This window comes from Saccopteryx leptura, chromosome 7 (genome assembly GCF_036850995.1).
Source record: "Saccopteryx leptura isolate mSacLep1 chromosome 7, mSacLep1_pri_phased_curated, whole genome shotgun sequence".
Taxonomy (NCBI): domain Eukaryota; kingdom Metazoa; phylum Chordata; class Mammalia; order Chiroptera; family Emballonuridae; genus Saccopteryx; species Saccopteryx leptura.
Window position 1 is genome coordinate 112,275,559 of NC_089509.1, and position 25,223 is coordinate 112,300,781.

Here is a 25,223-nt window from a genome sequence, read left to right on the forward strand (position 1 = left end):
CTAGTTTCATACCTATTCAGTGCAGTTCGATGTGGGCTCACGCACAGATTTTTTAGGGCTCCTTAGGTAGCTATCCTGTATAGCCTCTAGAGACTCATCACTGACTGATGGCCTACCAGAACGGGGTTTCTCCACCAAACTGCCGGTTTCCTTCAACTGCTAATCCCACTGAGTAATGTTATTCCTATGTGGTGGCACTTTGTTATAAACATGCCAATATTCACGTTGCACTTTGGTCACGGATTCGAATTTAGCGAGCCACAGAACACACTGAACTTTTCTCTGTACCGTCCACATCTCGACTGGCATGGCCGTGTGCTGCTCTGCTGTATATATACACGGTGTTATGTCATCATCTGCACATGTGCACATGCTGCCACATCATCCTACAGAAACTGGGAGGGTTTTCCTTTTATTTGATGCAGATTTCACATTTCTATTGTCTTTTGTTGCCTTCCTGTGACCGGTCAAAAGTGCACCATGACTTTACGAACACACTGTATACTATTAATATATTAAAGTAAATTTATAAAGTTGTTCCTGTAAGGAACAATACATTTTGAAGAAAAATTTTTCCCATGTTTTTTTTCTTGTTAGCAAATGAACTCAATGCCTCAAGTTGCCCACCATGCTTGGAGAAGAGCTGGAAATTAGAAACTGACATTCAGGGTCCTGGCCAGTGGTTTAGTGGGTAGAGCATCAGTCTGGCATATGAATGTCCTGAGTTCGATACCCGGTCAGGGCACACAAGAGAAGTGACTATTTGCTTCTTCCCCACTACCTCTCCCTTTTCTTCCCCTCCCACAGCCAGTGGCTCAATTGGTTTGAGCATGACCCCGGGGGCTAAGGATAGCTCCACTGGAGCACATCAGTCTCAGGTGCTAAAAATAGCTCAGTACTCGAGCATCAACCCTAGATGAGGTTGCCAGGTGGATTCCAGTTGGGACACATGTGGGAGTCTATCTCACTATCTCCCCTCCTCTCACCTAAAAAAAAAAAAAAAAAGGAAAGGAAGAAACTAATATTCAGAGCAAAGATCACACGCCTGTGACACTTAGGCCAGGGCTGGGGTATAGTCTCACGAATCCAGAGCCCATGCTTTTTCCACTTGGAGCCACACTGGAAAGATGACCTCAGAAACCAATTTTGATTCTAAGAGAAACCTCACTTACAACGGAGGAAATGGTGTTGATGGCTAGAATTTCCGAGTATCCTTACACTCCGTGTCTCTACACCAGACCAAGACCCGGTGTGGAGCAGAGGAGACCCATCACTCACCAATGAAGTGGTTGGGCCCCAGGGCGAGCATCTCCTCCAGGAGGACGAGGCCCCCGGGAGCCTGCAGGAGGGTGACGCTCCGTCCATCGATGAGGGAGCACTGCTGGAATCCCGGGGCTGTGACCTTCCACAGCAGAATCAGCGAAGCAGCGGCCTCCTGCCGAATTCTGAAAACAGGAACAGCGTGAGTGTGAGTGGGAACTCCCATCCAGAAGAACTCATCTCAGAGCCAGTCCATCAAATTAAAAATAAACAAAAAGGCGACGCATCCACCCACAAGGTACTGGGGAAATTGATGACACTGATCTTACAGACAAGCACACGGCTGTCGTTTCCCACTTTGTTAGAAATGTTTGTCTTCTTCTCGATCAAGAGTAGACAGCAAAGTCCCTAGCCAGCAAAGTCACTACCTAGCTCGCCTTTGGGTAACAATCGTAATCAACAAGAAAGAGGTAGGTTAAGTTCTTTTTAGAGACAACGCCTTCCATCTGCACACAGTATAAAGGATCCTGTCTGAATTTATGACAGATGTGTGATGCAGCCCAACACGGCCACCTGAGTTGTGCTGTCAAAATGAGCGAAAGTGTGTCTGTCACCTCCCATGCTTCAGGTCTCCCCTGGTTTTTCACTGTTTTCAGGATAAAACCTGAAGAATGAGAAGCCACAGGAGACTAATCAGCCTGGGCCTCAGTTTCCCTCTCAGACTCAAACCCGACACCTCCTTCCTTACAACCCAGTCCTCAGGCAACTGTCTCTTCCCCAGGCGGGTTCTGGCCCGGCTCCCGGCCTCTGACTCCTCCTCCCCTTGGGAGACGGGTCCTCCCCAAGGCTTAGCCCCCATATGGCCTCTGCTCGGAGTCCCTGCAGGACCATCTGCCCCCAGCTCCCAGAGAACAAGGTCTCTACCTGGGGGAAAGAGCTGCCCCTCCCCCCCCAGAGCTCCCAGCTTGCAGTTTGGTGAAGGGCTGAAAAATGGCTGGATTCATGCATAACTCTCAGTGTAAGGGGTCGATGACCCTCCCACGTGACTTCAGGGAGCCGAGAGATCACTCAGCCCTACTGTCTGTCTCAGCCGGGGTCAGACTCAGCTATTTCTGCCCAGCTCTGTGGGCTAGGAGCTCCCTTGAAGAATTTCAGGTTGGGGGGGGGGGGGGGACACTTAAAGGGAGAGAAGATTAGGACGATTCAAAAAAAGCTTATGAAAGTAAGATAATATGACCTAGACAAGAAAAAGGGCTGGGACATGGTTTCATAAACTAATGAACCTTATTTCCCTAAAACCCGCTCTGGAAGGGAAGGCTTTCGTCCATATCATGAGCAATGATCACTTAGGACTGGGGTCCCCCTGCTGGTGGAAGGCGGAGCTGCACAGACACCACACCTTGCTCCCTCCGGGGACTTCTTTCCTGTGCCCAGAGTTCACTGTCCATCCTGGCTCTGCCCCCCTCCCCCACCCCCCACCCGAGTGAGTCAAGGACAGGGGAGGGGATGCAGGGGGAATGTGTCAAAGTCCTTCCAAACATTTTTCAGGGACTCCCTTGTTGAGAAGGCAAGGTGGACTAAAACAACCCCAGATAAATGGAAGAGGTCTGCAATGGCCGTGTGCCCTTAGGGAGCCAGTGCAGCGCACTGGTTACCCAGGGTCACCGTCCCTCGTCCTTCTAAAGGCCCTGGAGACCGGACAGCAGACAACCATTGGTTGCATGGGGGGTGGGGTTAGAGAGGGGGTGATAATTAATAGCAACAGAGAAGGTCAGGCAGTGGAATTGCTGGACAGGAGTGGGATGCTCTAATGCTGGCTCCAACCTCTCCTCCCTAACCAGGCATGGTACCTGGCACACCGCCAGCCTGATGCCCTGGGCCTGGTCCCCAGCCCCACCTGTGACAATGGGCAATAGGTCATTTGAAAGAGCCTAACTTTAAAACAAAACAAAACGCTCTCTCTTCAGCCGTTTTAAAGAGAATATTATAATATTTAGATTTTAAATTTGGAGCAAATTATGCATGCAAATGTAACCAATGGTCTGTTAAAATCTTAAGAGGCCAAAGAATTTGGGAAGCAAACCCCATTTGGGAAGGGAGGGGTCTGGCCCCGGAGCCTGTCACCCCACAGCTGCCTCGTCCAGCCCAGCCCGCTGGCACTGTCCTGAGTCTCCAGCCTGGCGGACCCTGACTCTCGGGGTCACCTCTGATCTGAGCAGCACCCCCCGAGGGTTAGAGTGCCACTAGCCACGTCTACACGCGACTCTCCATTCATGATTCTCACTGGACGGACCAGCCACAGACCGGCTACACGGACAGACACAGCCTAGCGCCTGGTCACAGTCTCCATCTCAACAGGTTTTAACTGAGAACGCCCTTACTTGACTGAGGTGTTCTGTGGCACTTCAAAGGACACCAGCCGGCCCCCCGTGGAGCTGTTGGAGCTGCCATTCCCACAGGCGACATCTGGAATCACCTGGAAGGAAACAAGACTGGGGTTGCTCACAGCACGAGATACTATCGTAAAGCCCAACTCTATAAGGTGCGTCCCTCTGTTCCTTTCAGTGATGTGGGGGGAGGGGGTGGCAGGCATGGCGGGGACAGAGGAAGGACAAGGGAAACCTTACCAACTCAAAAGGAAATGAGAGCTTTGCCATTTGAGTTTCTGAAATGGAAAAGTTATCCTGGGGACAGTCTGCCCACTCCTGGGATTGCAAAGACGGATAATCGGATATCCCAGGGAAGGGCGCAGGGTTCGCTCGCTGCTCTTCTATTGAACAAGAGTCCCTGGCCTCTGCTCTACGCTCTGTCCGGGGGTTCCTAGGGACTAAATGCTGAGAAAACAAGGTGTCCTTTAAGGACTAGCGTACACACTGCCAGTATAAACCTTAAAGGCTAGGAGAGTGAACCTTTAAACAAACAATAGGCAAGAAGTGTCTGGTCTGGGTGGCCCTGCTCTGTGTGGTGATGGTCTCAGGAGCGCATACGGGGGGCCAGGTAACTGGGAAGCTGCCCCTTTATTCCCCTGTGGATATACCTTCATTTTTAAAGCGACATATTCCTAAACGTATTATCCTGATGTGTACAAAACAGAGCCAGAAGGTGGGAGGGTCGGGGTGTGGGGGAGGCTTGTGCTCATCAGAAAGCACACTGTGAACACCTGAGCCGTGTCCAATGAGTAAATGTGGCATGTAGTCCTCATACCGTGATCACTGTCTTCACCCACAAAAGTCAGAATACAAGGGTATAAAATATCCCTCGTCACTGAACAATAGAGAAATCCTCAGCACTCTCACTCCACCTGATGCTTAGAACTGATTGTCCAGAAGGCTCAATAGTCAAATGTTACGGATCAAATCCACCCTGGATGTTTAAAGACTTGTTCAGTTTGTGTTACAGGCAGCTGCTCCATAAATTTCAGTTTCCTAAGTCTCCAAAGAGCCTCGGGTTTCTGAGGCATCCTTCCTTCATGATGAGAGGGCGTGTTTTCCTCTAGCACGTGGAACCCGCCTCTCGAAGCATCTAAGACGCGAGAGCAGGACAGGAGGACAAGGCGTCTCTTTTTCGCATTTCCCAGCTGTCGGACAGAATGTCTTTAAATATATACATAGACTGAAATGGCTGACTGGGAAGAAATTGTCTTTAAAAGACACTTCTTTGAACATGGCTCCATATCTATTTCATATTCAAGAAGTGAGTCATTCAGCAAAGAAGCATTAAAATCATAACTTTAAAGCGTTTATTAAAAGTCTGAAATCAGAACAAGTGCACAGTATATTTTGGGGGTTTTTGTTTTGTTTTTTTTTAAGTAGGCTAAGAACACTACCCTGCAGTCTGAATGTGGTCTTCATAACTTGTGTGGCTGAAAAGAATTAAAGTGGGTCAACTGGCTATAATTACCCAAGAAAATGAAAGAGGACATGCTGCCTAACCTCTTTTTATAGTAAGGGACATTTCTAGACATTCCTTCACTCTAACAGTGCTACAGAAAGATCTATGGGTTGTTTTCTGGGTTGTTTTTTTTTTTTTCATTTAAGCTACAAAATAAAATACAAGCTCACATCTATATGGATGTCATAGTATAAAATATGGAATAAAATTACACTCTATTGTCACATCAAATTCATGATTTTGATTGGTTCCCAAATGCTTCTAGCTAGGAAAGTTATATTTTACATCAACTTTTAGGAGTATGCTGAAATTTTTCTATAAATACTTTATATAATGAGGCCTTTGATGAGCTAGAAAATCCAAGAAGCCAAACCCAGACTGGACAAGACTCAATACAAAGAGTTTGCTATCTCCAAACTAAATATAATTTGCAAGTTTCATTCTCAAATGCAACCTTAAAATATTGTAGAAAGCAACAGACAAACACACAAACTAGATCTCACAAACACAGACCACAGAGTGGTGGTTACCAGAGGGAAAATGGGGTGGGGCCATAGAAGAGGGGAAAGGGGGTCAATTACATGGTGATGGATGCCTAAGCAGGTGGTGGTGCAGTGGGTAGAGTGTTTCCCTGGGATGCTGAGAACCCAGGCTCAAACCCCAGGGTCCTCAGCTTGAGTGTGGGGTTGCTGGCTTGAGCTTAGAATCATAAACATGACCCCATGGTTCCTGGCTTGAAGCCCAAGGTCGCTGGCTTGAACCGCTGGCTTGAGCAAGGGGTCACTGACTCAGCTGGAGGCCCCTGGCCAAGGCACGTATGAGAAAGCAATCAATGAACAACTAAGGTGCCCAACTATGAGTTGATGCTTCTTAGCTGTCTGTCCCTATCTTTCTCTCTCTTTTTTCAAAAAAATAAAGATATATATAAACACACACACACACACACACACACACAGGAAAAAAGCCATTACTTTGGGTGGCAAATAGACAATGCAATATATAGATATACAGATGATGTATTATAGAGTTATATACCTGGAACCTATAAATTTTATTAATCAATATTATCTCAATAAATTCAATAATTTTTTTTAAACTCAATGACAGTTTTCTCTAAATCCCATTGAAGGGTTGCAAGGCACCAAAAACAGAACTCAAACAATAACAGATACGCTAAGAGAAAGGTGAGCCTAATATTCCATAAGTAAAATTAGGTAAAAAAAAAATTAAGGGTCTGTGATAACGTTCATTTACAATATATGATTCTTCACGGATCTGTTCGCTCCAAAAATTTAAGATTATCTCACAGAATGTAGATATTGTCCCCCAAAGTAATTTCATTCCTTTCCTTTTCTTGATTACTCTTTTTATGTTCTCAAAACAATCCTCATCCAAATATGTCATTTGTGAAACCCAGAGAGACTCCCCAGACAAGCGTGTAGACGGGAATAAGATTGGGCGCTGTCGTGTCCACTAGGTAACTTCAACGTTTTCCATCTTCATTACTGATATTAGAAGTACTGGGTTTACTTTATTTTAGCCTCACTAATGTCTTACGTAAACATATGCAACAAAACATTCTCACCTCCACTTGATCCCATTTCATTTCCACAACTTTCTGCCCTGTTTTCGGCTGCCAGGTCGGCAGGGTCACGGTGGCCTGAGAGCGGGGTAGGATGGCGTCAGGCTCCTGGGTAGCAGGGACAGGTTGAGACTCTCTGGGGGCCACGGACTCGGTCCAGCCAGAGGCCGGGACACTCGGTGGTGGCTGCTCACAGTTTGGACCTTCGTAGCCTTCAGTGCAAACGCAGAGGTAGCCATCGCTGTTGCTGTTGCCGCTGCTGCTGCTGCTGCAGTTGCCATGGTGACAAGGATTGCTGGCGCAAGGATCCGCAACAAGCTGCAAGGAGACCATAAATGGGTCAATTATTCCCTCGTAAGGAAAGGGGTGCCCTTGCCAGGACATGAGCTCGGTGTCTCAGAGCTGCTGGTCCAGCGCAAACGCTGTTCCCCGGAAACACACGTTCTTAACTCCCTGCGCTGTTGGGGGCAGCTTCCCGAGATCATCCATCCCAACATCACCCGTCCCCGGGAGCCGGTGGCCAGCAAGGATACCCACATAGTGAAGAAGAGCCTGCCGAACCCAAGGCCCTGAGCAGCGTTGATTTCAGGAACACGATATTTAGAGAAATTTTCTAAAGCAAAAATAGTTAAAATTGAGGCTTATTAGGAAAATGTTTGTAACTGTGTGTCATGACAAATAATACTAGGGATCTAAAGTGAAATCTTTTCTGCACATCCTGGACCGTCGCAAGACTTGCGCATGCCCAGTTGATCGCTCCTACAGACGCGCTCACGTCGGTCTCCCAATTCCCCACCTGGTGAACAAAGCTTTTTAAGACGGATGGGTTGGCATCTGAAGAGAATATTTAAACTGTAACTGAGTTTAATTAACATGAGGTTCCCAACATGGTGAGCGTACATGGCAACGACAAGCTAGTGGAGAGCATGCTGGCCACATAGTAGTAAGCAGCATCTTATGAAAGTTTCTATCTCATTCTGTGGGAGGGTGATTTACAGAGAAATGGGACCCCTTTGCACAGAGAAAATAAAAATTCACTCGCATGTCTTCGAACTGTGGTCCTTTTCTAAGTGTTTATCGCGGAGTCCTTTTCTGACCCCTGAATTGCCATTTGTTATTACTTGGAGACACTACAAAACAAGGAGAAATGAAACAGCCCTTCTCCAGAGACAGCTCAAGGGTTCAGGCGTGGTCTCCGGAATTATTCAATTATCATTTGTTTCTGTGATAACAGAAAATTAGACTACTATCTGATGCACCCCTGGCTTCTCAGGACTGATCATGAAATACAATCCAGGAAAGAATATACCGAGAAACAGAACCCCGATTTCGCCTATGGACATGATTCACACATAATTCTGCATGGAAAAATCACTACTCGTTCTGCTAATTATCCTCACCAAACAATTTCCAACAAACTCCTTAAGGAACATTAAGGGGTTTTGAGTTGAATAAAATGAAGCTCCAAAAAGTCTACATTGTTAATTATCTGTTATCACTTGGCAATTCCTTCACAGAATATCAGGAAAGAGTAGATGGGTTGGCATCTGAAGAGAATATTTAAACTGTAACTGAGTTTAAATATTTATAGCCTTTAACAAATCAAAGTAAAACCCAACCCAGACAGTGCCCTTCCTGATATGACACCTTCCTACCCCTGATGTCCTTTCTTCCCACACATGTTTCTTCTCCTTTGCACTGTCCCTTCCCAGCTTTCTTTCTGTCCCTGGTCTATGCCACAGTCATTCCCACCTCAGGGCCTTTGCACCTGCTGGGCTCTCTGCCTGGAATGCTTTCCTCCCAGACTTTGCATGGCTCCACCTCATTTCACAAAGTAAAAAAGTCCAGTTGTAGAGGTCACTACTGCTGTTGAATCCCACTCAGTTTAGACTATAAGCAGGAAATAACCAAACTGTCAAAATGCATGATGCAAAATATCATAATTAATAAGACTTGACTTTGGGAATACCCAAAAATTTTATAATAAGCTATCTCTTCTTGGCTATAATTTCTAGCTTTTAATAATGGGGGTGGGGGTGATTAAGACTTTGTAAAATCAGCTTAAAAAGGATAAAGAAAAAGCCCATGGGTTAATGGTTTTCTGCTTATAGCTACCCTACAAGCTCATGTATTAAATGCTGTACATTTGTTGCACCAGTTAATTCATCTATTTAAGCTAAATATGTTTACATCATATAATTAATCTGAAACTGTTTATGTCACATGTTATTGTAGACTTTTCACCTATATCAATTAATTTATGCTACAGTCGAGAGCATTTATGTGTGTGTGCCCAGGGTGACATGGGAGGCCAGACCACAGTGCAGGTGCCTGCCAACCCAGGGAACTCAGGATGGGAAGGTGTCTCATACGACACTTTAGCCATGACCTGTTTTCCCTCCTTAAACTATTTGCCGCCACGTTTTTGGCATTTCCATGCCCCCTGCAGCATACAAACCAGAGACTGAAAGGTCAGAGCTAATCAAGTATGAAAGAGGCCCACTTATAGGGTCATTAGATACACTGAGTCGAATCAAATCTAGGAGTGTTTCCTCAATACTACAAATCAGCATTACCTGGGTGATGACGGGGCCTGGGAGACACACCTACCTTCCCAGGTAATCCTTCCGTGCTAGTTTAGAGAATCAAAGAGCTTTGTTCCTACTCTGTGGATTTTTACAGAAAATTTATTATCATTATCAGTAATCCAAGCGACATTTCCTGAGCACCTATGATGAGCCAGGCAGGGTACCTAAAACAGGGGTCAGGAGGATGAATAAAGCCCAGTCCTGGCCCTCAGAGAGCATAGCAGTCCAACAGAAGGGTCAGACACGTTAACTTGGGGTCAACCTCAACTACCTAATTGTCAGTTAATACCCTGCTTCGATGCATGTTGACTGTTATGATCATGTGCTCGATTGAGTTCGAGTCCCGAAAGTTGAGAGAGAGAGAGGATGGCTTTGATCACTGCAGGCACGAAATGAGCAGATTCTAAGCAGGTCTCAGAGCCATTAGATGACAACGGCAGGACTCAACAAAACAGAGGTAGCAGAAAAAAATTCTTTCTCTAAGGGAAAATGGAGCCAGGGGACCAACCAGAGTCCTGGCACCGGCCGTGGTCTGCACAGGTGGCACTGGTCACACATTCCCCGCACCGTAAGTGAAGGGCTGGGGTAGAACACCTCAGGGTCTCCCCCATCTGTCTGACTGCAGATTCTCTTGCCGGCCGCTCAGCTTTCATTGACACTGTTCTCGGAGGGTCCGGGGAAGCAGAGCGCTGAGGTCACCATGCCCTCACTTACACCGCGCTCAGAGGCAGAGTCCGCCGGGGGAGACGGAAGCGTGTCTGAGTGGTCCAGTCCTAACGCAGCCCGGGAGGCCTGCAGACACGGATGGGGCACGTGTACGTGACCCAGGCCGCACAGGTCACCGAGGGGACACGGCGGGCTTTGGCATTTACAGAGCAGTGAGGAGTAAGCTACCAACACAGAAGAGACGTGAGTAACTAAGGATGGACTTCCGTGGGGTATTAAGCAGTAAGTAGAATGGGCATAGTTTTAGTAATTTTTCTGAGCAGCAAATCAATCTAGCGGCTTTTTAATACAGATTTTGATAAGATACGAGTATCATAGGAAAAAGTTACTTTATTTAGCAGGACTTCTCACTGGGCACCGCACACTCTCTGGGCAGCAGCCGTCTCTGCAGCCAGGGCTGCCCTGTGCACTGCGGGGTGTCTGGCTGCACCCCTCACCTCTGCTTACCGGATGCCGGTAGAAGCCCTCCCTTCAACACCGACAGCTGTGACAACTAAAGATTCCGCAGACATTGCCAACGACCCCTGAAGCAAGACCACTCCTTGGAAGAACAAATGGATACACCTAACTCCATCAAAATGGTTTAAAAATCCATATGATGCCAGAATTGAACTTGAAAGGCAGCAACATGGTGTGAGAGGAAAACTGTACAATATGTCACATGGACTAAGTCCTTTATTAGAGCGATTCCTGGTTGTCAGTAACAGAGAGGCCTCGATAAGGGGGTAAAAGAACAAACGAGCGACAGGCACAAGGATGTGAACAGAATCGTGCCATGTGTAATATTATTTTTAAACACAAAATTGTGTGTCTGTTTGTATGTATATAAGTACACATGCAAATTTAAAAAGCAGAATGGACTATTGTTTTAATAACTGGGCAGCAGAATCAATTTAAGAACTTTTAAAAATACAGATTTCTGCCTGACCAAGCAGTGGCGCAGTGGATAGAGTGTTGGACTGGGACACAGAGGACCCAAGTTTGAAACCCTGAGGGCGCGGGCTTATCTGATTTGAGCACAGCTCACCAGCTTGAACCCAAGGTCGCTGGCTTGAGCAAGGGGTCATTCACTCTGCTGTAGCCCCCCAGTCAAGGCACATATGAGAAAGCAATCAATGAACAACTAAGGTACCACAATGAAGAATTGATGCTTCTCATCTCTCTCCCTTTCTATCTGTCCCTGTCACAAAAAAAAAAAAAAGAAAAAAAAAAGAAAAAACCAGATTTCCTCCAGATCCATGCTGTTCATCAAAACTCTAAGGGCAAGGCCCAGAAACCCATATCTTTCAGTGTTCCCTGGATTCTGATGCCCTCGATCCAAACATCAACATTATAGTCTGTGAGTATAAACCAGGGATGTAAACAAAGTTTTATTGGGATAGGACCACGGCCCTCTGTGTGCGTTTTGACTGCACCACATCAGCCACTGAGTGACAGCCACAGAGACCATCTGGCCCACAAGGGCATTGTAATGAGTATCATCTGGCCCTTGAGTTTTATCTGGCCCTGTCCAGACTATACCAACTTTGGGTTCATGAAAATAAGAAATGGGTAGGTGGGCTCATCTGGGTAGACTTCAAAAAAGACCAGCTTGAACAGGGACATGATCACGCTGTAGCAATTACCACTGTTTTCCCTCCCCACCCAATGCCCTTACTGGGCTGGCATATTCCAGGTGATTAAATCACAGAAAGGACCTTCCACAGTACAGCCTAAGGCAGAGAAGGGACCGGACGCTCTTTGGATCATAATGATGGACAGGAACTGGACAGAATAAACCTTGGCACTATGAGAGGCGCGCTCACGTAGATAACACACGAGGAAGTCAGACGGCCTTCCCTTCCCTGGAAGCATTGTGGCAATTCTGTCCCTAAACTCCCGCCCATCAACTGAACTGAAGGACATGAGTGATGGACAGCTCCCCGCAGAGGCTAAATATAGAAGCAGGTAGAAGCCTGGAGAGGAGAGGGAGGAAGAACTACCCAGACCGAGGGGTCCTGAAACAGCAGGACTGTCCACTTACTGTGGAATCTAATGAATAAAACTAACAAGAAAAAAACCAAAACAGAAACCTACTCCTAGATACAGAGAGCAGACTGACAGCTGTCAGAGGGGAGGGTTAGGGGGCTGGGTGAAAAGGGGAAGGATGAAGCAAAAAAAACAACAACAAACAACCTCATGAACAGACAACAGCAGGGGTCCCCAAACTACGGCCCCCCGAGGGCCACATCCGGCCCTCGCAGCACTTCCGGAAGGGGCACCTCTTTCATTGGTGGTCAGTGAGAGGAGCATAGTTCCCATTGAAATAATGGTCAGTTTGTTGATTTAAATTTACTTGTTCTTTATTTTAAATATTGTATTTGTTCCCGTTTTGTTTTTTACTTTAAAATAAGATATGTGCAGTGTGCATAGGGATTTGTTCATAGTTTTTTTTTTATAGTCCGGCCCTCCAACGGTCTGAGGGACAGTGAACTGGCCCCCTGTGTAAAAAGTTTGGGGACCCCTGGACAACAGTATGGTGATTTCCACAGGGGGAGGGGGCTGGGAAGAGATACAGGAGACAACGGGGGATGAAGGGTGATGGAAGGAGGCTTGACTTGGAGTGATGAACACACGGTTCAATATACAGGTGATGTGTTCTAGAATTCCACACCTGAAACCTATATACTGTAATTAACTATGTCACCCCAATAAATTCAATTAGAAAACAAAGTTACCTGAGGCGGCCATGTTTCTCATGGCGCAAGCTTAGGACCAGGTAGATACAAAGGCACCATTATCACTTTATTCTTGATCACAAAACACTGAAAAAGTCCTGAACAGGCATTGAAAAGATTTCAGAGTCTCACTTTAGGTATACTATCTACAGAACATTTTCTTTTTTCCTCTGTCTAAACTCTAGCTTCTTTATCTGTTAAAATGCACACCTTTTTTTTTTTTAATCTCAGAATGATTATCAGGATAAAAAAGAGAGAAAGAAAAGAAAAGAAAGGAAAGGAAAGGGAAGAAAGAAAAAGAAAAAGAAAAAGAAAAAGAAAAAGAAAAAGAAGGGAGGGAGGGAGGGAGGGAGGGAGGGAGGGAGGGAGGAAGGAAGGAAGGAAGGAAGGAAGGAAGGAAGGAAGGAAGGAAGGAAGGAAGGAAGGAAGGAAGGAAGGAAAATATTAAATATTAAATAAATAAATAAATAAGTAGCAGGACTGGCTACATCTGCCAACTGGGAGTGGGACCACCACATAGATGACTCCCAAATTTGGAGTTCCAGGTTTCTAGAAGGATAGAGATAAGCAGTCATTACCCTGAAGTACTAGGATTCAGCAGCGAAAACCTGGGGCCCCACTCCCATTCGTGGGTGATCTTGGACAAGCAAGGATGTTTCCTGGGACTCGGTTTACCTCAACTGTAAAAGGGAAGAGTGGGACCAGAGAGCTCTAATGTCCTTTCAGCTCTTAATATTTGGTTTCTCCATCCAAAATGGAAATCGCACTGGTTAGAAATGTCATCTTCATGCTGAAAAACAATGTTGGAGTTCAACTGTCACAGTGTTTTCATCTGAAAAAGGACATTTTCCCCACTTTGTTCAATAATGCTCATAACTACACACCAACTCCAACTGCTTACAACACAAAGAGTAGAGATGTGGTGGGTAGAAAAAATCACTTCGTTGTGTCTGCCAGGAGTAGACTTGGCCAAGAAACGCACCCATGAATTTTTTTTTACAAATCCAAATAATAAAAATGCTTGTTCACTTTAATAGATCAAGAATCCTATTTCATAGTGAAACACATATGTCTATCTTTCGATATTACTTTACTTCTGCATTAGAGACTCTAGATCTACTTGAAAATTATTCTAAGACTGGTCATTTTTCTCCCTCCATTCTGAGTCAATTTTCTTGTATAATCAGCCTGTCCTGATTTCTGCATGTGGGGTGAGTCACATTTCTAAGTGGGCTAAAAGGGAAATGTTACAAACAGAATTCAAACTCTTGACGGTGAAATGAATCCATTAAAAATAAACACATCCAATTATTTTTCTACCTTTTTCACGGCATCTCTTCAAATTTGAAAATTACCTTGAAATCGCACTGCCCTCGCTTCCGCCTGGCTAATGTACACCGTCAACAGTCACATCAACGAATCTTTAAGCCCGAGGTCACAGATGTATAAAGAACTTCCCTTCAGAAACCTGGCAAACCCCTCGTGTTCTGGTTTCTATATTCACTACATCCCCAGAGAGAGCACTCATCTGCATTTATGGGTGGGGCACACCAACCTCAAGTGAAAGGCTTCTTTCTTTTCTTTTCGTCGTTCAAAGACAAGCTTCTTTTTTTTTTTCTTTTTTTTTTTTTTTTTTTTTTTTTCTTTTTTTTTGTATTTTTCTGAAGTTGGAAACAGGGAGGCAGTCAGACAGACTCCCGCATGCACCCGACCCGGATCCACCTGGCACACCCACCAGGGGGCAATGCTCTGCCCATCTGGGGCGCCGCTCTGTTGCAACCAGAGCCACTCTAGCGCCTGAGGCAGAGGCCACAGAGCCATGCTCAGCATCCAGGCCATCTTTGCTCCAATGGAGCCTTGGCTGCGGGAGGGGAAAAGAGAGACAGAGGAAGGAGAGGGGGAGGGGTGGAGAAGCAGATGGGCGCTTCTCCTGTGTGCCCTGGCTGGAAATCGAACCCGGCACTCCTGCATGCCAGGCTGACGCTCTACCACTGAGCCAACCAGCCAGGGCCTCAAAGACAAGCTTCTTGAGTCAGAAACTTACAGCACAATTTCAGTGCATCCATTCTCGTTTCACCACTCATCAGAGGCACTCAGACGTCCTAGAAGACTCTCGTTACGAAACATCAATGCCACGAACACAGGAGGTATGTAAACTTTCACCTCCCTGCCCACTTCCCGCAGCAAACTGGGAATGGAACTTTCTGGAAAATTATATGAGCATCCCAACTAATGCAGGAAAAGCATTTTATTAAATTCAGCATCCGCTTAGGGTGAAGACTTTTGGCAAATAGGAATAGAAGTGAATGTTTTAAATCTGATAGAGTATCTACAAAAAAAAAAAATCCTGCAGCAAATGGAATATTTATTGGTGAAATGTTGAAAACTTTTTCCTTGAAATTTAGAACAAAGCAAGGATGTTTGCAGCCCCACTTCCATTGAACGTCATGCTAAAGGCTTTAGCCGGTGAAAGAAGACAGGAATAAAAAGATACAAGGACTGAGTAGGAACAAGAACAACACTGTCATTATTCACAGACTCTATGGTTATGCACACAGATTCATTACTAGAATATGGAATTTCAGCAAGTTTGCTAGATACAAGGTCAAAATCTCTTGAAAAAGAAAAACAGTTGCACCTTCATGTTTCAAAAACAAACAAAAAATAATGTTTAAAAAAGGTGATGTTTACAATATATCAAAAAACTCAAATTCCAAAGAATACGTCAAATGAAAGAAGGTTGTAGACTCAACAAGTTCCGTGAAATAGTCAACTAATATTGAGAGAAATTAAAGAAGGTATATACAAATAGAGGGATTAGAAAACGCAAAGATTCAAATTTTCCCCAAAGCTATTTACATATTAAATGCAATTGCAACAAAAATCACAAGCTCACCGTTGTTCTTGTTCTTGTCCTCATGTAAAATGTCTCCAAATAGCCCAGACGCTCTTGAATAACAACAATGTAGGCGGGCTTGCTCTACGACGATGCAGGACTTGTAAAGCTACAGTAATTAGGACACTGGAGTCCAGAGTCAAGAACGAGAATGACCATTTATAGACACTTCAGTTTTCTTAAGAGTAGTACACTACTCTTAAATACAGTCTTTTAAATAAACTAGTATCCATATTTCAGGGGTGGGGAAAAAATTAAGCTTGACTCCCTTCTCACACCCTATTCAAAAGATAGAATTTTCTTTCTTATAATAAAATTTATTTTTAAAAATTAATCATCTCTGCATCTGGCGATGATATAGTGAAGGGAGCACTCTCATAGGATCAGTCTAAGCTTTATGGAAAAGGTCTGGCAGTGTCCCTGGACTTACAGAGATGAATGGCACAAGGCCGAAGATTCTTGATGAATGGGGGTAACAGATGAATAAACCACGACTTTATCACAGTGACATCAGAGGCATGAGATATGCATACAGGATGCTATGAAAAACAGAGAGTTGGGGCCTTGAACTCACCCAGGTAATTTAGAAAGTTTTCCTGTGTAAAATAATTCTCAAGGGTCAAGGAGGAGCTAGCAAAGGAAAGAAGAGCAGAAAAGTGGGCTCCTGCCAGAGAGAACAGCAAGTGCAAAGGCCCTGAGGTATTAAAAAGGGTGATATATTGAGATAGCTACAAGTAGTTCTACTTAACTCGCAAATTGGCCACGTGTCAGGGAAGTTCAATAACAGATGTGCTGAAACAGTTGATGATCAATCAGTTCATAGTATACGACACTAAAAAGTTTGACTGACTCTGAAAGCACGTCAATAATGAACTTTAAGTGGGAATATGACAGATGAAACATTTTAGAGAAAGGCCCCTAACAACAATGGAATGATACATTTGAGGGGGTCAACCTGGAGAAATATTAGGAAACCACTGGAATTATCCAGGCAAGGCATGACATGGGCCATATCTAAAGCTGGGTCAACACAGAAACATGAAGACAGACAGGCAGGACAGTTATATGATTGGGAGACAAATTAATAAGATGTATAAGGTCAAAGAGGAAAGTTGCCATACTCCGGGGCTTGTGACTTGAGAACCAGGATTTACTCACTGAAATGTGGGATTCAAAAGAAAAACAAAGTTGAAAAGGGGAGGAAGCCAGGGTTTCGGTTTGGGGCAGAAAGATATTTAGGTATCTGGGAGATGCTGAGTAGGCGATGTCCTTAAGTGGTTGGAAATACAGGTCTGGTGCTCAGGGGACACTGGTGAGCTGGTGCCCTGATTTGGAAATCACCACTGTATTGGGGGTGGGGTGACAGGAGGCTGACAGTGCCTACACACAGATCAGTGGGGGGTGGGCATCAGAGAGGTGGGAGGGGTCAGAAAAACATTTGCCCGGAGCAGGAACAGGAGGAGGATGTCGGGAAGAGTGATAACAACGTGCTGAGGGTCATGAGCACCGGGTCCCTTGTAGGCCCTAACCCTTTTGCTCTTAACAACCCTGACAAGTGAATAACTTTATCCAGAGGGAAGTGAGGCTCAGAAAGGCCAAACAGCTGATCCACAGTCAAATGTGGCGGAAATTTGAACCCACGACTGAGGGGTTCTTTTACTGTGTTCCACAAAGCCTCTTATTTTAGCTCATGGTGTCAAGGAGTGGTGTTTGGAAGAAGAGTGTGGCTCGCTGCCACTGGCCACTAGAGGCAAGTCACACAATCACTGGAAAGCAAGCCGGACCGGGCACTGGTTTCCCGGACGGGAGCGGTTTGGGCAGCTCGAGGATCAGGCCGCCTTCCAGCGGGTCAGGAGCACTGGAGACGACACTCGGACACAGGGGATGGGCCACCCTGGGCTCCAGCAGCTGTGGGGGGCCTCAGGTGACACAGACCCCAGACCCTGGCGGCTCACCAGGCCTTTGAAAGGATCTGAACCAAGTTCACTCAGCTTAAGGGGAGAAGCTGTCGGCCCAGAGGGCTCCAGCCCATGGTTCCGTGAAAGGTCCCAATGTTGCACATGTGGAATCTGAGATGAAGATGCGTCCAGGATAACGGAGCCCATAGGAATATATGGAAGCTTGGGGGGGTCTGGACAGGGTGAAGAGCTGGCGAACGCCAGATTGCGTCCACCCTCATTCAGACGGATGACCCCTACCCTGGGCCCCCACACTTGGTCAGCGCATGGTCCCTAAAAGGCTCTTTCGAAAGTGGGAGTCCCCACGCTGGTTTAACACGTTTGGTTGGCTTCCCGAGGCTTCGAGGACAGAGGCCACGCCCATTAGAATAATGCAGAGGCCACTGAATCCGGGCTCCTGCGGGCTTTGCTGGCCTCCCCGGGCTGTGGGAAGTCTCCGTGGAAGGTGCCGGCAGCTCACCATCGGGTAGAAAGGCGGGAAAGAGCCCTGGGGTGACTTCTGAGCAGAAGCTCCTTTGGGAAGGGGGACTCTGGGTGCAGGACACTGCTCTGGACAGGTGTCGCCGCTGTAGTTTCCTGCCTGCCTCACTGGAGTTGTGCCACTGGTTTCAGACTTGGAAGAGGGCAGATAGTTCTTAGAAAAGTTTTTGTTTTTTTAATTAAAAAGGGACGTAGCTAAAATATGCTTTTAAACTTTTTTTTTTTTTTCATTTTTCCAAAGCTGGAAACGGAGAGGCAGTCAGACAGACTCCTGCATGCACCCGACCGGGGTCCACCTGGCATGCCCACCAGGGGGCGATGCTCTGCCCATCTGGGGCTTCGCTCTGTTGCGACCAGAGCCACTCTAGCGCCTGGGGCAGAGGCCAAGGAGCCAGGGGAAGAGAGAGACAGAGAGGAAGGAGAGGGGGAGGGGTGGAGAAGCAGATGGGCGCCTCTCCTGTGTGCCCTGGCCGGGAATCAAACCCAGGACTCCCGCACGCCAGGCCGACGCTCTACCGCTGAGCCAACTGGCCAGGGCCGCTTTTAAACTTTTGATTTAACTAAAGGGACCACACACTGACCAAGTGTCAGAGCAGAGTGGAACAAACGGAGCTCCTCTCCCCAGACGACAGGACAGAGCCGAGGACGCAGACCGCGTGGCGTGCCCAGGCCAGGGAGCGGGGCGAAGGGCTTAGGGACCCTCGCAGGCTGGCCACGCAGCAGAGAAAGAGGTAGGAGGGGCATCTATCCTGAGAAGAGCTAAGTTCGTGAACGTCTTCAAAGTCTGGGCTGAAACTGCCCACACAGCTGAAAGCTAGGACTTGACCTCTCTGGGTGATGTTTCCCACCAATCAGAAGTTTCCTTCCCGCCTTTCTCCCTGATGGTGAGCTGCCGGAACCTTCCACGGAGACTTCCCACAGCCCGGGGAGGCCAGCAAAGCCCCCAGGAGCCCGGATACAGTGGTCTTTGCATTATTCTAATGGGTGTGGCCTCTGTCCTCGAAGCCTCAGGAAGCCAACCAAACGTGTTAAACCAGCGTGGGGACTCCCACTTCCGAAAGAGCCTTTTCTACTCTTGTTGGGGACCCCACAGGTAGAGGTGGAAATGACAGATGACACCCGTGGGAGGCAGCAGGGAGCGGCCACCCCAGGCACAGGGTGGGCCTTGAGGGTGTATCGTCCGAAACAAAGGACGGGCACTGCCTTCTTTCAGACCACCCTTCATTCTTTGCTCCAAGCATCAGAGCATTTCCAACCCGGCGGCCGGACTTCGTGTCAGCCAGGCCTGGTAGCCCGGGTCCTTAGGGAAAAGTGGGGTGACAGAGAGCTCTGTGGGTGCCCAGGAAAGCAGGGGAAAGGGCAGAGACACCAGGGCCGCCGTCCGTCCACGGGGAAAGCCGTTGCTTTAAGCCAGAGAGGGCTTCGCGTGCTTGCGTACCCGCGTGGCCTCCTGACAGCTTTGACGCGTTTTCTTCTCCGCGGTCACAAGAACTCCCCCTGCTGCCTTTTCAGCACCTCTAACCTTAAGTGGGAACAGCTGCTCTAATTTTAATACCCATCTGCTCCTGGGTATTAGGACAAGGATCAATGACTCAGCGGAGAAATTGAAAATCTTCATTCTGTCCAAACTCGTTTACCCAGAAAGAAGCCGTCGCTAAGAAAGAGAGCTGGAAGGGAAAAGAGTAAAATTCCAGCCGCCCAAAGAGCAGGCCCTGGCTGTCCATCGGCAATCGCTTCTTAATCATCAGACACCGAAGACCCGCACCCTGCGTGCGTGCTCAGATCACCAGCTCAGCGCTTGGCAGGAAAGACGCCCTCGGGGTGGCGAACAGCGTCTAGTAAAAGGCCAGGTAATGTTCCATGGGGAAGCTGAGGGGACTCTGGAAATTTTAAAAAGACAGAAGAAACAAAAGAGAAAGCAACGAAGGAAGAGAAAAACAGGGCTGACGGCCGAAGAGGTCACCCTTTCATAAAAACCCTACCAACTAGAACGAGGCAGGCGTTGCAATGCACAGAACCAAGAACGTCAGCAACAGACTAGAGTCTGTACAGTCTGGGAGTCGAGACGGACAGGGGAGGGACGAGGGGTGGAAACCCGGCCGACCTCAGTTTTGCAGCCCCGTGGACACGGGACAGCTCTCCAGGGAAGCGGAGGAGGGGGCCCTGTGGCGGCCACCCAGTGCATTGCCTTCTGAGACACAGAGGGGTTTCCGCCCCCAGGACAGGCGACACCTAAATCGGTAGAGAGCTGCTGCCTGGGGAGTTGGGTCCACAGAGCGGTGCAACAGAGGCACTGCGGCGTGAAGACACGCTACGGTACCGATGGTCCACATGGCCTCTAAAAACGCAAATGCTGAGCGTTTCCAATTAAGTCATGAAATGAGAAGGGTGGGAAAGCTGTCAGCAAGGCCCAACCATGTAGAGTTCAAGGTGTTCGGGACACTCATTTTCTGAGCACAGAGCATCCTCGGATGGGTTTTAGAATGTTGATGAAACCCCTCGCGCTGAATAACGCTTGCCAAGTTGGACGGTGTGAGTTGAGCTAGTGCTTCAAGACTATAGACACCATGACTTTTCCTGCATATGTCAATGCCCTGGGCAGGCAGAAAAGAAGAGCTTTTTTGATGGCAAATTTCATCATTCGAGACTTTAATTATAACACATTGACGTGCTGAGCAGGCTCTTCTCCAGCTAAAAACCATAGAACTATATCAGATATAAGAGAAGACGCTTTGATTCAAAGGAGGCGGCGAAGGGGAAGTCCTCAAGTTTCAGAAACGGTAAGAATAGAGAACCCACAACCGGTGCCATTAGCAGGTGCCACTGCATTGACCACAGGGGTCATGGACCTGGAAATAAAACCCTAGAGCTGAGGTCTGGGTTCCAGAAATCATGTGCAGATGGGGAATGTGGCCCTGAGCCCAGGAGAAGAGGGGGACTTCCTCACCTAAGTCCACACGTAACGCCGCTCAGAGCCACCATGTCTGCTTACAAAGAGACTGGTGGCCTGGAGATAAATCGAGCAGCAGGCCTGCAGAACCAGCAGAAGGAATGACATCCCTCTAGGCTCTCTGGATGAAAACAGAGTTGACCACAAGGAGTCGAAACCTTCCACAGGAATACACCCCGGGACGGAATTGAGCCTGGTTCTCTAGGGAGGTCTCTTTCCCCTACTGCAACGGTCCTAAATCCAATCTGTTTTCAGATTTTTCTTTAACATCACTTCATAAATGGAACCGTTAGCTATTTCTTTTGGCCTAAGGCACTATTTTAAGAAGGGTACTGTGATGTTGAGACCCCCATGAACCAAAAAATTTGGTTCCAGAACCTCTGGCTTATATCAGAACTGGAGTTGTAGGATAATACATTAAAACTTCATCCTTGTGTGTGTCATTTTATAAATGATTTTCTTTAAACAGGCAAATTTTCAAAACTCTGCCACTTAGAATTGTAGAAAGCTCAACAGTCCAGAAAGCTCGGCTGTTCACTAGTCTCTGTCTCCTAAGAGAGCCAAATAGCTGAGATTTTAAGAGAGAACAGTATACAGACCACAGAGAGAATAAAGTTATTGATCAATGATTGAAAATCAAGTAAGTTGACAATATCCCACAAACACCCTGAGAGGCAGGCAAACTGGAAGGTTTTACCCCACACTACAAAGAGGAATGCCAAGGTCCTGTAAGGTTATATGAATCGGCGGGGTCCCGACGTGACAGTGCGCAACTCACACCCGGTTCCATGAACCTGTCTCCACCTACCCTTCTTCTCAGTAGTGTTGACGGGAAACATGAATAACTCAGGTGCTAAGTTGCATGGTCTACAGACCGACAGGTCCCTTCGAAGCCCTTACTGCCAACGTGCAGATAAGAAGGATGAAAGCTTTGTATCGTCAGCTTGTCATTTTTGTTACACTATCTCTCCTGGGTTTTGGCAGGGGGTCGATGACAATGAGAAATAGTCAAACATGGTTGCAAAATGAAGTCAGTTGCACTACAGAGTCCCCCACCAGTCGTTCAAACCCCTGGATGGCCATCGAATACTTCTTAGCTCTTGGTGAATGACAGTAACTTCTCAACTCCTTACCTTTCCCATCTATGAAAGTAGGATAGTCTTTTCCTGGCAGCACTGACTACTGAGGATTCTCAGGGAGAATCTGAGTCACAGATACAGAGTTTTGATCAGAGAAATGGGGGCTTTGCGGTGATCAACTTGCGATGTATACAAAAATAGAATCATTGTGTCATACGTTTGAAACAAATATGTTACATGCCAATTATACCTCAGTTAAAAACTTAATTTTAAAAAAAAAGGTGTCCCAGGGAGAGATTTACTCTGATGGAAATGGTGTCTGGTGGGGTGGCCACTGCCAACAAGGACCCTGCAGGTCAGGGAGAGCGGGGTTCTGGGTTTGGGTCTCTGGGTACAGGCTCTGGGTGTGGGGCTCTGGGTACAGGCTCTGGGTACAAGCTCTGGGTGTGGGGCTCTGGGTACAGGCTCTGGGTACAGGCTCTGGGTACAGGCTCTGGGTGTGGGGCTCTGGGTACAGGCTCTGGGTGTGGGGCTCTGGGTACGGGGCTCTGGGTACAGGCTCTGGGTGTGGGGCTCTGGGTACAGGCTCTGGGTGTGGGGCTCTGGGTACGGGGCTCTGGGTACAGGCTCTGGGTGTGGGGCTCTGGGTACAGGCTCTGGGTGTGGGGCTCTGGGTACGGGGCTCTGGGTATGGGGCTCTGGGTACGGGGCTCTGGGCACAGGCTCTGGGTACAGGGCTCTGGGTACAGGCTCTGGGTGTGGGGCTCTGGGTACAGGCTCTGGGTACGGGGCTCTGGGTACAGGCTCTGGGTACAGGCTCTGGGTACAGGCTCTGGGTGTGGGGCTCTGGGTACAGGCTCTGGGTGTGGGGCTCTGGGTACGGGGCTCTGGGTACAGGCTCTGGGTGTGGGGCTCTGGGTACAGGCTCTGGGTGTGGGGCTCTGGGTACGGGGCTCTGGGTACAGGCTCTGGGTGTGGGGCTCTGGGTACAGGCTCTGGGTGTGGGGCTCTGGGTACGGGGCTCTGGGTATGGGGCTCTGGGTACGGGGCTCTGGGCACAGGCTCTGGGTACAGGGCTCTGGGTACAGGCTCTGGGTGTGGGGCTCTGGGTACAGGCTCTGGGTACGGGGCTCTGGGTACAGGCTCTGGGTACAGGCTCTGGGTGTGGGGCTCTGGGTACAGGCTCTGGGTACGGGGCTCTGGGTACAGGCTCTGGGTACAGGGCTCTGGGTACAGGCTCTGGGTGTGGGGCTCTGGGTACAGGCTCTGGGTACAGGCTCTGGGTACAGGCTCTGGGTGTGGGGCTCTGGGTACAGGCTCTGGGTGTGGGGCTCTGGGTATGGGGCTCTGGGTACAGGCTCTGGGTGTGGGGCTCTGGGTACAGGCTCTGGGTACGGGGCTCTGGGTACAGGCTCTGGGTGTGGGGCTCTGGGTGTGGGGCTCTGGGTGTGGGGCTCTGGGTACGGGGCTCTGGGTACGGGGCTCTGGGTACAGGGCTCTGGGTACGGGGCTCTGGGTGTGGGGCTCTGGGTACAGGCTCTGGGTACAGGCTCGGGTACAGGCTCTGGGTGTGGGGCTCTGGGTTCAGGGCTCTGGGTGTGGGGCTCTGGGTTCAGGGCTCTGGGTACAGGCTCTGGGTACAGGCTCTGAGTGTGAGGCTCTGGGTACAGGCTCTGGGTACAGGCTCTGGGTACAGGCTCTAGGTAAAGGCTCTGGGTGTGGGGCTCTGGGTACAGGCTCTGGGTATGGGGCTCTGGGTATGGGGCTCTGGATGTGGGGCTCTGGGTGTGGGGCTCTGGGTACGGGGCTCTGGGTGTGGGGCTCTGGGTACGGGGCTCTGGGTACGGGGCTCTGGGTGTGGGGCTCTGGGTGTGGGGCTCTGGGTGTGGGGCTCTGGGTACGGGGCTCTGGGTACAGGCTCTGGGTGTGGGGCTCTGGGTACAGGCTCTGGGTGTGGGGCTCTGTGTACGGGGCTCTCAGTGTAGGGTTATGGGTACAGGCTCTGGGTACGGGGCTCCGGGTACAGGCTCTGGGTTTGGGGCTCTGGGTACAGGCTCTGGGTGTGGGGCTCTGGGTGTGGGGCTCTGGGTACGGGGCTCTGGGTGTGGGGCTCTGGGTTCGGGGCTCTGGGTACAGGCTATGGGTACAGGCTCTGGGTTCAGGGCTCTGGGTACAGGCTCTGGGTATGAGGCTCTGGGTGTGGGGCTCTGGGTACAGGCTCTGGGTGTGGGGCTCTGGGTACAGGCTCTGGGTACAGGCTCTGTGTACAGGCTCTGGGTGTGGGGCTCTGGGTACAGGCTCTGGGTATGGGGCTCTGGGTACAGGCTCTGGGTGTGGGGCTCTGGGTACAGGCTCTGGGTACAGGCTCTGGGTACAGGTTCTGGGTGTGGGGCTCTGGGTACAGGCTCTGGGTGTGGGGCTCTGTGTACAGGCTCTGGGTGTGGGGCTCTGGGTACAGGCTCTGGGTGTGGGGCTCTGGGTACAGGCTCTGGGTACAGGCTCTGTGTACAGGCTCTGGGTACAGGCTCTGGGTGTGGGGCTCTGGGTACAGGCTCTGGGTGTGGGGCTCTGGGTACAGGCTCTGGGTGTGGGGCTCTGGGTACAGGCTCTGGGTACAGGCTCTGGGTACGGGGCTCTGGGTACAGGCTCTGGGTGTGGGGCTCTGTGTACAGGCTCTGGGTGTGGGGCTCTGGGTACAGGCTCTGGGTACAGGGCTCTGGGTTCAGGGCTCTGGGTACAGGCTCTGGGTGTGGGGCTCTGGGTGTGGGGCTCTGGGTACGGGGCTCTGGGTACGGGGCTCTGGGTACAGGCTTTGGGTACAGGGCTCTGGGTACAGGCTCTGGGTGTGGGGCTCTGGGTACAGGGCTCTGGGTACAGGCTCTGGGTTCAGGGCTCTGGGTACAGGCTCTGGGTGTGGGGCTCTGGGTGTGGGGCTCTGGGTACGGGGCTCTGGGTACAGGCTCTGGGTTCAGGGCTCTGGGTACAGGCTCTGGGTGTGGGGCTCTGGGTGTGGGGCTCTGGGTACGGGGCTCTGGGTACGGGACTCTGGGTACGGGGCTCTGGGTACGGGGCTCTGGGTACAGGGCTCTGGGTACA

The 25,223-nt window shown here is 48.9% G+C and overlaps 1 protein-coding gene across 1 annotated transcript in view; it reads right to left on the minus strand.

The window, feature by feature from the left end:
• DNER (delta/notch like EGF repeat containing) overlaps nucleotides 1-25,223 on the minus strand; it is a 263,137-nt gene that overhangs the window by 144,917 nt on the left and 92,997 nt on the right. The window contains exons 2-4 of the mRNA XM_066345902.1: nucleotides 6,737-7,051; nucleotides 3,642-3,736; nucleotides 1,279-1,445 (exon numbers count right to left, since the gene is read on the minus strand). Of these exons, the coding sequence (XP_066201999.1) occupies nucleotides 1,279-1,445; nucleotides 3,642-3,736; nucleotides 6,737-7,051 (577 nt within the window). The remainder of the gene's footprint in view (nucleotides 1-1,278; nucleotides 1,446-3,641; nucleotides 3,737-6,736; nucleotides 7,052-25,223) is intronic.